This window comes from Carex rostrata, chromosome 29 (assembly GCF_964058835.1).
Source record: "Carex rostrata chromosome 29, lpCarRost1.2, whole genome shotgun sequence".
NCBI classification, from domain to species: domain Eukaryota; kingdom Viridiplantae; phylum Streptophyta; class Magnoliopsida; order Poales; family Cyperaceae; genus Carex; species Carex rostrata.
The window spans coordinates 3,148,817-3,165,148 of NC_135946.1; the positions used below are offsets into that span (position 1 = coordinate 3,148,817).

General features: G+C 35.0%; 1 protein-coding gene across 1 annotated transcript in view; it reads right to left on the minus strand.

The window, feature by feature from the left end:
* Positions 1–257: 257 nt before the first annotated feature.
* LOC144546152 (putative disease resistance protein RGA4) overlaps positions 258–16,332 on the minus strand; it is a gene marked incomplete at its 3' end in the record, with an annotated part of 30,366 nt that continues 14,291 nt past the window's right edge. Inside the window, exon 2 of the mRNA XM_078294678.1 lies at positions 258–3,383. Within this exon, the coding sequence (XP_078150804.1) occupies positions 258–3,383 (3,126 nt within the window). The remainder of the gene's footprint in view (positions 3,384–16,332) is intronic.

Sequence of the window (16,332 nt, forward strand, 5' to 3'; positions counted from 1 at the left end):
ATGTCAGGCAATGATAGCAACTCATGACAATTCCACAAGCTTATCCTTCTCAGTGAGGAGAAGTTCTTCATAGAACAAGGCAAAGCTTTAACCTCACAATCATCTAAGACTAAGTTATCCAGTGAGGTGAGGCACTTGAATTCATCTTCATTGAAGAATGCTTCGTTTGACCTATAAATTCTTAAATCCTCCAAATTAACCAGTTGACCTCTCGAGGGCAACTTACCAAGCATGCTAAAGCTGCTAATTCCAATTTTCTTTAAGGATGCCCATGCCATATCACCACTGGAGAAGTTTTCCTGCAAGGCGAAGCATTTCTCAACATTCAGCGTCTCTAAGACCAGCATGTTTGGGTAAATCAATTCGAGCTCACGACAGCTTTTTATCTCTAGTTCTTTTAGTGATGGAAGATTTGTTAGTTCCATTGATTTTAGTTGTTCACAGTTACTGAAAGTGGCACGAGAAAGTGACTGCAAATCTATAACTTGAAAGTGTCTAATAGAATAACAATCAATGATTTCTACAAATTCCAGTGAAGAGGGAAGAGTGCCCCTGCCTCCTCCTGGAATCTCTAAGCAAGGGCAGTCCCGTATGTATAGTTCTTTTATGGAGACAAGAGCATGTAGACCTCCAAGCGAAATTAAATAGTCACAACTCTCAATAATTAGGCAATCGAGCACTGCCAGTTGACGTAAGACCTCCTTTGGAGGGAGGACTGTGATTGTTCTTATGCCATCTAAGTGGAGGGACTTGAGGCAAGTGAGCTGTGCAAGGCAATGCATTAAAGCCTCGTCAGTAATGTAACAAGAAGAAATCCTCAATATTTCAAGGCCTGGTGGTGCGACCAAAGGGTATTTCTCTTTCTTGCTATAAATATACTCCACTCTCAATTTTATTAATTGGAGATGTGCCTCCCAGATACCATCTGCGGTTATATCTGCTCTTTCTATGTTCATGGCAAGCACGCCAATATTGTTCACTTTGCCATGGCTCTCCCTTTCTATTAAACTCCTCAGCTGTGAGCACTCAATCGTTAATTTTCTCCTTGCACAATCCTTTATATCAGGTATGGTTTCTTGAATAAATTTAAACTGATAATCTTGCATTGCCTTCAGAATCCTCACTTCATAGTCACCTTTTTGCAGTTCTTCCTCATAGATGAACACAAGCGACCAGCACTCTCTTATATATAGTTCCTTAAGCCTCGAAGGAAACACAGGGAGTTTTGTTAGCTTGGGGAGTTTTTCTATGGTTATTTTGTCCAAACATGGAAACAAGGTGCTGATAGGTGGAAGCACTTCCAAGGAAGGACATTCCTTCAGTTCCAGAGATATCAAATTATCATGGGATCCTTGTTGAAACATCCAAGAAGGTGGCATTGGTGACTTGTAGCCTTCTATTTTTAACTCTTCTAAATTTGAATGTGGTTCAAGGCCCTCAAGGACTTCTAAGTGTGCATTCAAGTTTCCATCCATAGCATCATCATCACCCCATTCAAGTGAAAGATGCTGAAGATGTTTCTTATCCTTCAGATGGGCTTTGGTGGCTTCCCCCCTATTTTTTATATTCTTCAAATCAAGAATTTTGAACCATCCTGTGATCTCATTTAGGTGCTTCAGTTGTGAAATTTCGAACCCTTTCTCATTCTTCACCCTGAAATCGTGCAAGTTTTGAAGTGAGGTTAAATTGCCTATTTCAGGGAGTGTTGAGATTGCCTCTCTAGAAAACATATCACATTTTATGTGGCGTAAATTGGCAAGTTTGTTTACGCCTCTTGGTAAATGAGTAATCCAAAAATTCAGGCATAATGTTTGCAAGTTGTAAAGTTTTTGGACTGATGTTGGTAACTCCGCTAGTGATGTTCGAGAAAGATCCAAGTAGCGTAAAAGCACTAATTCTCCCACAGAGTTTGGAAGTTTTTTAATGCTGCACTGGCAGATTTGTAGTACACGAAGTTTTGAGAACTTTTTTATCTTCTTTAGAAAAGAATTTATAACATCATCCGTAACCGGGAAAATAAAGATAACACTACGCAGGTTCTTTAGTTGTTCAACACTTATGATATATTCATTGAAGCTTTCACCCTTAATGGATAAATGGCGAGCAACCAAAGGGATTTCTCTTAATTTACCATCTTCTATTCTGAAACAATCGTCCCTGGAAACTCTTTCAGCTAGATCATGAAATAAATCATGCATGCCAATGAACCCATATTCTCCTTCTTGAAAGAAAAAGACGGATAACAACTCCTGAAAATAATCATCTCCTACATCCTCCATCCTCATACTAGAATGAATAAAACCTTCAGCTACCCAGAGCAAAATCAGGTCTCTCTTGTAAAACCGATAACCTTTAGGAAATATGGCACAATAGGAGAAGCACCGCTGGATCGGTGCATCCAGGTTTTGGTAGCTCCATAAAAGTGATTGCATTGTATCACTTAACATGTCTCTTTCCAAGGCATCTCTCCAGAACCACTCATTCAAATTTTTACATAGACGACTGCCAACTGCTTTTGCTGCTAAAGGAGATCTGTTTAGCTTCTTGGCAATTTGCTTCCCTATTCTTTCTAGAGACTCTAGCGAGCGAGTACTATTTGGATCTAAACCACCAAAAGCATGATGCATAAAAAGTGAGATAAAATAATTCTCCTCAAGGTCTTTTAGAGGCATAATCTTTTGAGGGAGCAATGCACATGGCATATTTTTGGTACGGCTTGTTACAAGAATTTTGCTGCCCCTCTTTACACTTGCCAAAGGAGCAACAAATTGCTCCCATTTCTGCTCATTCATTGTTTCATCCCACCAAACATCATCCATTATAACCAAAATCTTCTTTGAATTAATTGAATCAATGAGAAATTCTTGCAGGATATCAAAATTATCTAAACATGGGCACTCTTTTTTCGAGGCACCTTCTACCAAGATCCGTGTATGATGAAAGAGATCAAGTCCACGGGTCATAGAAAGCCATATTCTAAGTTCAAATTCAGCAGTTACTCTTTCATGGTTGTAACATAACTGGGCAAGGGTAGTTTTACCTGCCCCTCCAACACCAACAATAGAATAAACCGAGTAACTCCTAACTTGACTGGACTCAGGTTCAAAAGTTACCGGCTCCAACAATTCTTGTAATAGATAGTCACAATCGGCATCTCGCCCGAAGATACGTAGGGGAGGTTTGGAGGTTGTCACCATGGGTTCTTTAATTGAGTTCTTGGGATTGATTTTGACTTGACTCTCTAATAAATCACGAAAATCCTTGGCCTCCAAAGCAATCTTTTCTAGTTTGTTGAGGCATTGTTTTAGCTTTTTCTCTTCGGTGGATAGGATATTCAAGCTGCTAAGCTTGTTTGAAATTTTCTTCATTGTGGTTCCATCATTCTTCACCTTATTAAAAAAAATTAAGCAAACTTCAATTCATAGAAGGAAAAATCGTAATCGGTCACTGGACCGTGGAATCGGAATTGGATGAAATGGTTAGAATCGGCCGAATCAGATCGAAAACTTGGATTTTTTGACAGAAGATTGTTTTCTTTTTGACCGAATCGGATCGAAAAATCCGATTGGAAACACAAGTATATTGACTTATAGTATTTTTGTGACAAAAACTGTGATCACAAATCGGTTGCTATGTTTAGACCTGAGCTTCATTGTTGAATTTTGGTGAAGTATTTTGGGTTTATCCTAATCAATTCACACTTCACCTTGCACAACAACTAATATAATTTCAAAAAATATAAATGTAAAATAATAATTAGAAAAAAATAATGTTAGGGCCACATCTACAAAAAAAAAAAAAAAAAAATCCACTAATATAATAAATATAAACATTTAAAATTGGCCGATTCAAAAATGTCACGTAACAGGCTCAATATTTATTAGTATTATATATTGTTGTTGTTGTTTTTTCTTTTTTTTTGCAATAAACAACTTGGTGTAACGGTTGTAGTAATTGGATATTATAATTGTATATATGTATACCTCACGCTAATAAGTGTTTATTTCAGAACTTTGTTTGTTAGAAATAGCGAAATTTTTCTTATGATATGGGAAACTAGAGAAGAAAATTAGTCACGTCTAGTAACGTTACGTCACGTCACGTGTGTCGATTACGTGACTTGACTCGCATGTCGCGTGATGTAACCATTCGTGTGATGTGACTGTATTCAAACGAGTATTACACATCACGTCACGTAAACCAATCACATCACGTCACGTGATCACATCATGTCACGTCACGGTATAAAACATGTAGTACTGGTTTCTTTTTTGTACGCTTAAGAGTATTTAGGTTTGTTTCTAGTGTATGTTGAATGATACTGGTACTCATATAATGCTGGTTTTTATTTTCTCTAGTTTAGTAAAATTAATATTTGTAATTTGAATTTTTAAAATAATGTCAAATACCCACACGACATTCCTAAAAAAAATAAACACTTTGCAATATTATTTACTCATTTTAGAATTTTTAGAATTTTTCATATTATTTGATATCTTTATTTTTCTGAGTTTTCAACAATTTAAATTAAAATATAAAAAAAAGTTTGACGCTACTAATTCATGTCACGTGTGGTTACGTCATGAGTGATCACGAGGTGACCATACTTGACATGACCATTCGTGTGACATGACTGTCCCCCACTATTTTAGTCACATCATGTCACATCATTTGAAAAAAAATAATCACGTCACGTGACCAAGTTACAATGTATTTACCATGTCACGTCACGGTGTGTCACATATTTCATTCTCTATTTGACACTTGAAATTTATTTGAAAATTTTGTGGTTGGAAATAGAGAAATTTTATTTTTGGTGAGGCCCACCCGGTAACTAATAGCAGATGGTTCGTCCGGATGTGGTTCACTGTGAATCAAGCAATATTCTCCATACAAAACAATAAATCACTTGTAGACCATGTTTATTTCATATTTTATAATACTTAAAACTTCTTTCTCTCCTGCACTATCTTTCTTCTCAAATCCCCTCAAGTTCGACCAGCCATGAAAAAAAAAGTGGAGAATAAGCCCATTTCCTTCAAATTGATCTGAAATCGTGAGAATCGGTCTGATTCGGACAGAACTCAGCTGATTCCTGTACGATTTCACTGATTTTCACGCAAAACTTGTCTAACCGTGTAACTCGGTAAAATATTGTCTCGGCTTGGTCTGATTCTGATCGAACTCGGCCAATTCCAGTCTGACTCGACCGAGTTTGCAGACTATGCTAAATTGTGTACTAATTGTTGTCCATAAGTGTAAAATAAAAAAATTTAATAATAACACTCTAATTTACTGGTTGAGGAAAGTACCTTTTGTTGGAGAAGACGGGACTTGTAAAAGTCGAGCGCATCCTCCGCCTCATACATGGCATCCTTCAGCCGTCTCAGCCACTTCTCCAAGTTGCTCTTGCAGCCGTGCTTCTCAGCAGCATCGATCACCTCTTGGAATTGAGGAAGGATGGTGGCCTCCAACTTTTCAATCCGAGCAGCCACGTCCATCTCAAGGTAGGAGAAACCCTGGTTGAGGAGCTTGCTTATGATTGGAGATGCCACCCATCCTGCGATGGACATCCCCCAGCTTGCTCCTCCCAGTGCCAACACCTCTGCCATTGGCAAGCGAGAGAGAGAGAGAGAGAAGAGATTGGGAAGTAAGGTGAGAGATTATGAGAAGAAAAAAGGTGGATGAAGATCACTGGAGTCTTTTGACTATTGAGCCGAGTAAGAAAAAGAGGTGATTGAAGATCTAAACAGTGTTCCAAACCAAAGGAGTTGACGATTAGAAGAGGAATTTTTTTCATAAACCATAATTAATTAATTCAATTTTACTGAACCAGTATGATTGCGTTTTTTTTTTCAAAAACCATAAAGACTGAATTGGCAATTCGGTCTGCCCCTTTTTTTCAGTTTTTTTAACTTTCCGCATGTGGCTGTTCGTGTAATAACTTTTTCCTACAGACCGAAATGGCTATTCGGTCTGTGAGATTTTTTTTCCTCCAGACCGAAATGGCCATTCGGTCTGGTTTTTTTTTGTTTTTTTTTTAAAATATAAATATTCTTCTCTCCCGGCGTCTAATAGAAACTCATAAACTTCTTCTTCTCAAACTCTTCTTCCATTTTCAGCTGAAAATCAAGTTTCAACGAAAGATTGTGTTTTTACAGATCAGCCTCTTCATTGTGTTGGTAGCTTTCATTTAAAGATTGTAGCAAGTTTTTTTTTTCAATTACGGTCATAATTTAGGTTGTAAAATTAAAAATAATATCGACGATTGATTGTGATTGAAATTGTTTGATCCACCTATAATTATCCTGCTCTTCATCGAGCATTCCTGTCAAATTGGTATTGATAGTGCAATAAGATGCACTTCTCCATTTTTATTTAGAACCCCCTCAGCAGTACTCGTATTTTTATACGAGGTCAATTAAAATATATCTAACTTTGAGGCAATTTAGATGGCAGCCACAACCCACTCTCTAATAGTATAAACATCAAACTTGTAAATATCAATGACAAGTGGGACCCACTTAGAATAAACAACACCCTTTGTAAACTTAATCCAGAATGTCAATATCAATCAATCTGTTAAAAAACTATGGCAGCCGGTCTGGAGAATTCAATTGTCAAGACGCTCTGCTACTTTCGGTCTTCAGAATTAAATTATCAGACCCCCTGCTCCATTCGGTCCCATGAGTTGTGGGATTTTCTGTGGCCGTCTCACATCAAAAGTTAAAAAATTAGTGAGACCGAATTGCCAATTCGGTCTGAGGGAAACGCATATGGGCAGACCGAATTGCCAATTCGGTCTTTATGGTTTTTGAAAAAAAAAAAACAATCATGCTGATTCGGTAAAATTGAATTAATTAATTATGGTTTATGAAAAAAATTCATTAGAAGAGCCACCGTAAGTTGGTACTGGAGTCTCCTGTTTTGTCTGAACTCGAGAGTATAAGAGACTAACGCGTGTGAACGGTAGAAAGTTGTTCGCATGGTCAAAAAACGGGCATGTGAATGAATCGGGATCCAACGGCTGATATTCGATATACACTTTGCTTTCTGAAGATTCGTGCATATAAGCGCATCTTTCGCAGTCGCACATTTCCGATGCTTATTTTTCCAATTTCTTAAAGGCGTAGTTGGCATCTTGTCAGAGCATTTATTAATAATATATTACATATGCATTACCCCTCAAAAACTTCAAATTTACTTATTTTATCCTCTAATGTTTAAAATGACATATTTTCCCCTCTAAACTTCAAAAACTCATAAATTTAACTATGTTATTATATTTTATATTGAAACTCATTCTAAAATTTTAAAATATCCATTTTACTCTTTATTTAAAGCATATAAAGTCCATCAAACTCAAATTTAAATTTAAATGGTTCATCTACCGCACGATCCGCGCGTATTGCATTAAGATATGTGCATAATGCTTCAATATTCGTGCTGATCTAGCATGCACGGATCTTAAAGAAATATTGATTCATGCGCATCGCATTAAGATATGTCACATCGCTTCAATATATGTGCGTGTTCGCATCAAGATTCGTGCTGATCTTGCGCATGTAAATTTAAAAGCAATTTGGACTATAGAAAAATTGTTCAGATATAAATTTGAGTTTGATGGGTTTTATATGCTTTTAACAAAGAATAAAATGGGTATTTTATAAATTTAGAATGAGTTTTAATATAAAAGATAATATGAGTATTTGAAGTTTAGAGAGGGAATATGTAATTTTGAAGTTTTTGAGAGGTATACGTGATATTCCCCTTGTATTTTTGTAACTAGTGGGTGATGCGCACCAAGGTTTGTATGTTGTGGTTTTTTTTTGAGGAAAGTATGTTGTGGTCAATTGTAAAAGGAGTCACTTGACTCGCTTTTTGCTACAATCAACAGTGATTTTCGTCATATGCATGTGACTCTAAGTCAAAATTTTGAATTTGATGCTATTTATATTTTTGTATCTAGTGGGTCATGGGCACCAAGGTTTGTAACTTTGTATGTTGTGGTCAATTGTAAAAGGAGTCACTTGACTCGCTTTTTGCTACAATCAACAGTGATTTTCGTCATATATTTCGAAATTTTAGGGAACTGATGACATGGCAGAAATTTTCATCTTTTTTTTTTATGTTATAGATAAAAAAATTTGGCGCAATTTGCAAGTTGCAAGACAGCAAGAGTTCAATTGTAATAGTGCTTGATATTCTGTATCCGAATCTGTCTTAGATTCTAATTTTTAATATCCTCCAAAAAAAATAAAAAATTACAAAGTTGCCCTCGATCAAAAAATTTGGTGGTCCTATTCCATTTAGTATTGCCAAAATTTTGGGCAGTTCTGAAGGTAATATGATTGCCAAATTTCTAGGGGTTTTGACTTCTATCAATACGTGGGTAGGGGTCGGAAATTTTACCGAAATTTTTATTAGTAGAAAAATATGTAAATTGTTATAAATTGTTAGATATTATTAGGAATTTTTATAAATTGTTCCAAAAATTTCAGACTTTGCTCAGATTTAACTATCTTCTTATTAAGTCAATTAAACATCAAAATTCAGGTTAAAAAAAATACCATATCTTTTTCAGATTTGCCGTGACTTATTATTAAGAGAATGAAATATCAAAAACCAGGTTCCAAAAATAGTATACTTTGTTAAGATTAACCGTATCTTGTTATTAATCCATCCAAACACCAAAATTTAGGTTCCAAAAACACCAAAATTCATGCTAATATTGGATATACACTTTGCTTTTTGAAAATTCATGCGGCATAGGCGCATCTTTCGCAGTCGCACATTTTCCTATGATTTTAGCTGTTATTTTTCCAATTTTTTTAGGGCGTAATTGGCATCTTGTCAGAGCACTTATTCATAATATATTAATAATATATTATATATGCATGTGACTCTGAGCCACAATTTTGAATTACATGCTATTTTTGTTTTCTTATGCAATCCAGTGGGTCATGGGCACTAGGGGTGATTAATGAGCGAGCATGAGCGAGTTAGGGTATGCTCATGCTCGCTCATTAAGTAAATGAGCGAGTTGTTAATGAGCGAGTTTAAATGAGCGGATAAATGAGCGAGTTGTAAATGAGCGAGCTTTTAATGAGCGAGTTATGAGCGGCTCACGAGTTATGACTTATGACTCATAACAAAATTATATAGTGTGCCCACGCATAATAAAATTTGTTAAAAGTCATCATAACAAAATCCAACAAATTGTCATAATTCATTTAAATGAACGAGTTGTTATGACTATTACTTGTTTTGGGATTTAGGCGGAGGTTTTGGTTCTGCCGATTTACAAAAAAAAAATGAATATGAAACTATGAATATTAGTATATTACACACGATTAAATGTTACATTGTGCTCACTATATTACACAGGATCAAATATGAAACTATGCTCACTATTTATCAATCTTAATGAGGCAAGGTTGATGTTACACAGAATTACATAGGATTAAATGTGGCAAGGATTAGATGTGGCAAATGCTTAATGAGCGAGTTATGAGCGAGTTGGGTCATGCTCATGCTCGCTCATTAAGTAAATGAGCGAGTTGTAAATGAGCGAGTTTAAATGAGCGGATAAATGAGCGAGTTTAGGCGAGCTTTTAATGAGCGAGTTATGAGCGGCTCACGAGTTATGAGCGATTTACTCACCCCTAATGGGCACCAAGGTTTGTATGTAATGGTCAATTGTAAAGCGGGTCACTTGACTCGCTTTTTGCTAATATCATAGTCACAAGATTCCTGAATAATTCGTTTTTTTCATAATGACTAATCAAACATCTAATTATTCGGTTTGACCAAACTTTGACTCAATTATTCGTGAATTTTACAAATATTTCTGAATTATATGAATTATTACCGAACTTTTCTCGAATTTTTCTCGAATTTTTTATTTTTATTTTTACTCCCTTGTGAATTATTCTCGAATCACGAAATTTTAATCTTGCCGAGCCGAACTCGAATTATTCAATTGTGATTATATTTGCTATAATCAACTGTGACTCTCCACCAATCACTACAACAGAATAATTTTTTAGCGACCGGTATCAGCGACCGGTGCTAACGCCGGTCTCTGATAGTCATTTTTCCCCAAAAAAAAAGAAAAGAGAAAAATCAGCGGCGACCAACACTTTTCAGCGACCGGCGCCATCGCCGGTCGCTGAAAGTTTTTTTTTTTTAAATCGCTGGAATTTTTCGCTGAAAAAAAAGGCGCCAGAACCCTTCTTCTTCTCCGCCAAAACCCTAGCCTCCCCAAAAATTTTCTCCTCCGCGCCGTCTCCTCCTCCTCGCCGTCTTCTGGACTCACGGAAAGAATCCAGCCTTCTTCTCCGTGCCGTCTTCTGGACTCCCGACCAGCACCGGCTGCAGCACCAGCCTTCTTCTCCGTGCCGTCTTCTGGACTCACGACCAGCACCACCAACGACTCGCCCAGACCGCACGCCGTGAACCGACGACACTGGTATCTTCTCTCTCTTTTCCTTGCTGATTTCTTTGTTTGTCGTGATGATTCGTAGAATTGGATTTGATAAATCGAGTGCGGATTGTTGATTTTTCCGACACGATTGAATTACTTGATTTTGGGTGTTACGCGGCTTTGATTCTTGTAACTCTGTCTCTAATTTTTGTTGCTGCCGTGTTGCTTGTGTGGTGGCAGTGTTGGTACCAATGGTACCCGTCCAGTATTGTAGATTGTATAAAGCAGTGGGTTTTGGTAGTTATAATTTTAGTCAAATAAATAGCTTTAATGCATGTAAGTAGGATTTTGTGTCAGTTCAATTGGATTTAAAATGAAGAATCGATGGTTAAATTGAAGAATCGATGGTTAAAATACATAAAAAAAACATAAATGATCCTAAAAACTCTAAAATTATAAAGAAAGGTCCAAAAGTCCATGAAGGAAGACTCGGATCGCGAATCTGAACCCACGATGGGTGAAACGAATCTATAGATTGGTTTCCTTTCGGCCTTTGGGCTGTGGAGTTCCTGTCAAAATTTCAGCTCAATCCGACGGACGGATCAAAAGTTACGCCCCTTTTTGTGAAGCATGCGCAGGACCATATTGCATCAATCGGCTTATCGTTTGAAGCTGAAATTTCTCGCAATAAGTCCTCCTTGATTGATACCCTTTATTAATTGGTGTTACTATCATTTGCATTTGTTAGATTCATGGCCGATCATCATGCTCGGAGAGAACTCAATGTGTGTATATGTATGTCATAATTTTTTATTTATGTTATATGATATCATGTTGTATGTCAATATTGAATTGTTGTACGATATTTGATATTAAATTCAAATCAAGCTATTATGTATGTTATGATTATTTGATATTATATTCGAATTGAGCTATTATTTGATATTATTGTTTGATCGATGTGAATGTGGAATTATATGTCATTTGTTGTCTTATTTATGTTATTTGATGTAATGTTGTATGTTGAAATGTCATGGAGAAATGTAAATAACAAAATATAAAAAAAAAAATGTTGATATAAGTATCAGCGGCCGGTATTTAGGTATCAGAGACCGGTTTCACCGGTCTCAGATACCTTTTCCTGACGTCAGTAAAAACAACTGCGACCAAAACATCTTGGTCGCAGAAAAATTATCAGCGACCGGTGACGTCATCAGGAGGGTATTTGCGACAATGCTTTCAGCGACCGGGGTATTAGCGACCGTTTTGATTTTCTGCGACCGGCGCCTATACTTTCTGCGACCGGAAAAACGGTCGCAGAAAGTGGGATTTGCTGTAGTGAATATTATAACCACTAGTGGACAAATTGTTGATTGTCTAATTGGAGGAGTACCCTCAATTAATGTTATCATAATAAGGCCAAATGCGAGCCTGACTTAATGGTCTACTTTCCCAAGGTAAAACATATAGTTACAAGGTGCTAATTAAATAGAATGTATATATTAAGGCTGCGTGAGAATTTCTCAGTATGTTTTTGTTGATGAAGAAATCTTCAATGCTGGTTGGCTCTTTTTCCAAACTAAATTTTAAAAAATAAATAAATCAAGTTATTTAGATTTTTTTTTTTAAATAGACAAAATTTTACGAGACACAGGAACATTGATACATTTATTGTATAGTTAATTATAATTGCTATATGATTATTCATGATTTGCAATAAAATTGATTGTGAAAGTCTTTTTCTTTATTTTTTTTACGATTATAAAATATAGCGTGAATTCAAACAATAACATAATAGACAAGCACTATAAAATGTCTTTTACATAGATCTTATAAATGCGGACTTTAAAAAAAATACACATCATCTCGAATTTATATTTTAATATAAAAAGTACTAATAAAACTATAAATTAATGTACTGAAAAAAAAATATAAAATATCAAGATACATTTCTGAAAAATATTGAATTTCTAGACCGTATAGGCTAAATTGTATCCAGAAACGACTTCTAACATAATTATTTTTTAGAAACAAATTTGATATTTGTACCGGAAAGTGTGGAGTGTCTTGAGAGACTTTAGGTAGGATATTTATAGATTGTGACAAGGATAACTTCTTAATTAATTTCATTGTGGGACTAAGGAAAATAAGCCACCAGATCAATATTATGTTAAGTCGTGAATTATAATTTGCTAATATTATATAATTGTATACACCATATCTTGTTCAATGTACCAAATCTTTTTAAATGAATCAAATAGAAATTTTTTTTTTGTAAAATACATTTTTACCCCTTTTTGTATTAAATTGAGTTAAAACTTTCTACTTTTGTTATATAAAAGCGTACGTTTTAATTATTTGTCTACATTCTTTGTTTTTCTTTTTTATTTATAAGTGAGTTGTGTAATGTAGAAATTATAAATAATAATAGTTGGCCCAACAAAATCCTAAATACCCAGGCCCAATAATAGGTTTCATTTCTTCAATTCAAAATTCGTGCTTATAGTCACATTTTCCGATGATTTTAGCTGTTATTTCCAATTTTTCAGGGTGTAGTTGGCATCTTGTCAGAGCACTTATTCATAATATATTAATAATATATTATATATGCATGTGACTAGGGGTGATTAATGAGCGAGCATGAGCGAGTTAGGGTATGCTCATGCTCGCTCATTAAGTAAATGAGTGAGTTGTTAATGAGCGAGTTTAAATGAGCGGATAAATGAGCGAGTTGTAAATGAGCGAGTTATGAGCGGCTCACGAGTTATGACTTATGACTCATAACAAAATTATATAGTGTGCCCATGCATAACAAAATTTGTTAAAAGTCATCATAACAAAATCCAACAAATTGTCATAATTTATTTAAATGAGCGAGTTGTTATGACTATTACTTGTTTTGGGATTTAGGCGGAGGTTTTGGTTCTACCGATTTACAAAAAAAAATGAATATGAAACTATGAATATTAGTATATTACACACGATTAAATGTTACATTATGCTCACTATATTACACAGGATCAAATATGAAACTATGCTTACTATTTATCAATCACTACTAGAATTTCCACTTTTTTCAAGGGTAGCATCTGTATTTTCAAGGGTAAGAAGGGCCCTTGGAAATAAAATTGAGTTTGCTGACACATTTAACTATTTTCAAGGGTAGTCCCTTGAAAATAATAGCGCATGAAAATCCCTGATGCCAACCCTTGAAAATGCTTATTATCCACCCTTGGAAATACTTTTGCACAACCCATAACCCACTAAACAGAACGAATACTATATTTTATTGAGAGCCCATATTATTTCCAAGGGACTACTCTTGAAAATGATTTGGTAAGTCTGTTTATACTATTTTATAGTGAGACCCTTGGAAATGCTGGAGCACAATACCCTTGGAAATATTTTATTGATTCAATTTATATTATTTTATAGTTAGACATATTATTTCAATGAGACTACCGTTGAAAAAGTTTAGTTCCTATAGACAATAATATTCCTGTTTATTTGAGATGCCGCTTTAAATGTTCAACAAAAGTAAATCATAGCAACAAGCAATATTTAATTATTATATGATCAACAAACCGTTTTGTGAGTATTTAATTCGAGTACGTCTTAAAATATGGCATTATTTTGCATTAGAGATATTTGAACTAATTGGTATAACAAAGTTTTGATCAGCTTTTCAATCTTATACAATGCTCCTCATAATGTACTTATAATATATATTGCCTGGTAAAAATCTCAAATAAATGAAGGTATTATAAAGCAACAATAATTCACATGGTGCTCCTATGCATACAAAATTTGCCCAATTATAAAAGAGCTGAGCACTTAATTATTTTTTAGTATTTGACCAGAAGAGAAATTCTAATCAATTAAAGACATGATATATTTGCTAAACATTCTTTTGTTCTAAACCAAATAAAACACATGACATTATAGTTACTACCATTTATAATGAATTCTCAAAGTCTGACCTCATGAAATGCAAAAACTGGTACAATAGTACGTGTTGCTGGTGCAGTACTTTCCTGTACAAAACCCCAAATTCAACTCATTTAGAAAATCCATAAAAATGTGAAATAAATCATGGTAAAAGATCTTAATATCCTGAGAATTTTGGTACCAAGAACACTCAATTTGGAGTTGTAGTTTGTCCTGTGAAAATTATACAAAACTGGTTGTCAGAAAATAAAAAAACTGGTACAGAACCAAAACTGGAACAAAACTGATATTGAGAAAAACTTAAGTTTGGCATAGCTCTAGGCAATACAATGAGTTCAAATAAATTGTGGGTGCAGATTATGACTTCCTGAAATTTTAGACACAAAAAACATCCAATTTGGGTCTATGGTTTGTTCTACACAAAAATAACAAAACAACATGTCAGAATGATCCAAACTGCACCTCACAAACTAAAAAGTGATGAAATAAATTATTAAAATTATTAAAAATATTAAAAAATTAAGGAAAACATGCACATGTGTTGTATGAAGGTCTTTGGATAAGTTGTGCATACATTTTTGTGATAAAATCATCAAATTGAGGATCAAGGACACTACAAACTGACCCATAGTACATGTTGCTTTTGCACTGTGTATTGACACATGAACTTAGTACGCGTCTCACGCTCAATCCAGTAGCATAGATGCAAAGATATTAGTTACTTCTTCTTGCTAACTTTTTGAAATTGGACAATTCAACTCTATCTTGAGGTATTCAAATCCAAGATTATTATCACTGTATACACTTATCTTCAACTAAGATACTTTTTTCCGGTAAGAGAAGAACAAAAAAATTACCTGCATGCGGCCAGCTGTATCAACAAGAACAACATCTGATTTATTATGAGCAGCTTCTTGAATAGCTTCTTTAGCAACAATTGCCGGATCCTTTTCATACCCCTTCTCGAATATAGGTATCTGTCAACTGTGCTATGGGATTGCTTTGTTATATAACAGTCTTAGAATATCTAGCTACTATCTAACAAAGCAATCCCATAGTACTGTTGCCTGCTGTGATATGCAATCCCATAGTACAGGCACCACTATGCCATGATAGCACAAGAGCAGAATTTGCCACTGTAACTGAAATAACAGAATGAGCTCAGTGTCACTTATTATCTCTAACAAGAGCTCAAGTTTGGTACCAGACATGGAAATGACCAGATCATTTTTAAAGCACCGATATCCTTTGTTTATTTCTGATAAATTTCAAGTTTTCAACCATCCAAACAAAGGGACAAATCAAACAAAGACATGACTCTCTGACTTCTTCATACCAACAGAACCAAAGCTGCGGAAGAGTTTGTAAACACGAATCAAGATTTAGTTCTATTAAATCTAGCTAGTTCGGTTTGATCTTATAAGAGGGGAGGAAAAACCATTATTACTTGCAAAGTTTTCATTACTTGCAAAGTTTTCAATACTTGACTTAGTATACCTACAAAGCAAGTTTTTTTTATCCATTAGACATATTATTGAGAAAAAAAAGGGGCAGGTGTTACAAGATAAAAGATGGGCATGCATCATCTGACGGGTGCTTTTCTGCTCTTTGATGATTCTTCCTTTTAGCATGAAAATATAAAATTTAGCTTTAATTAAATAATAAAAAATGCAATTCAAATGAAAATCTATGTTCCTTTATTGAAAATGACATATAACCTTACTGAAGAGATGCAAAAATTTACTATACATCCTGAATACCAGTACATACCAGTAATAGACCTGATTTTAGTTTCTGACCATCACATTGCACCAAGACATATGAGCAACTTATTGCAACAATTTCACTTAAACCAAATAACTTAGGCGCAACAGTAACTGTTCTTGCAAGTGACATCTCCAAAAAATAAAAGCAAAACCAACTTTTTCAAACTTCTCAGTTTAGATTGTATTGTGGCT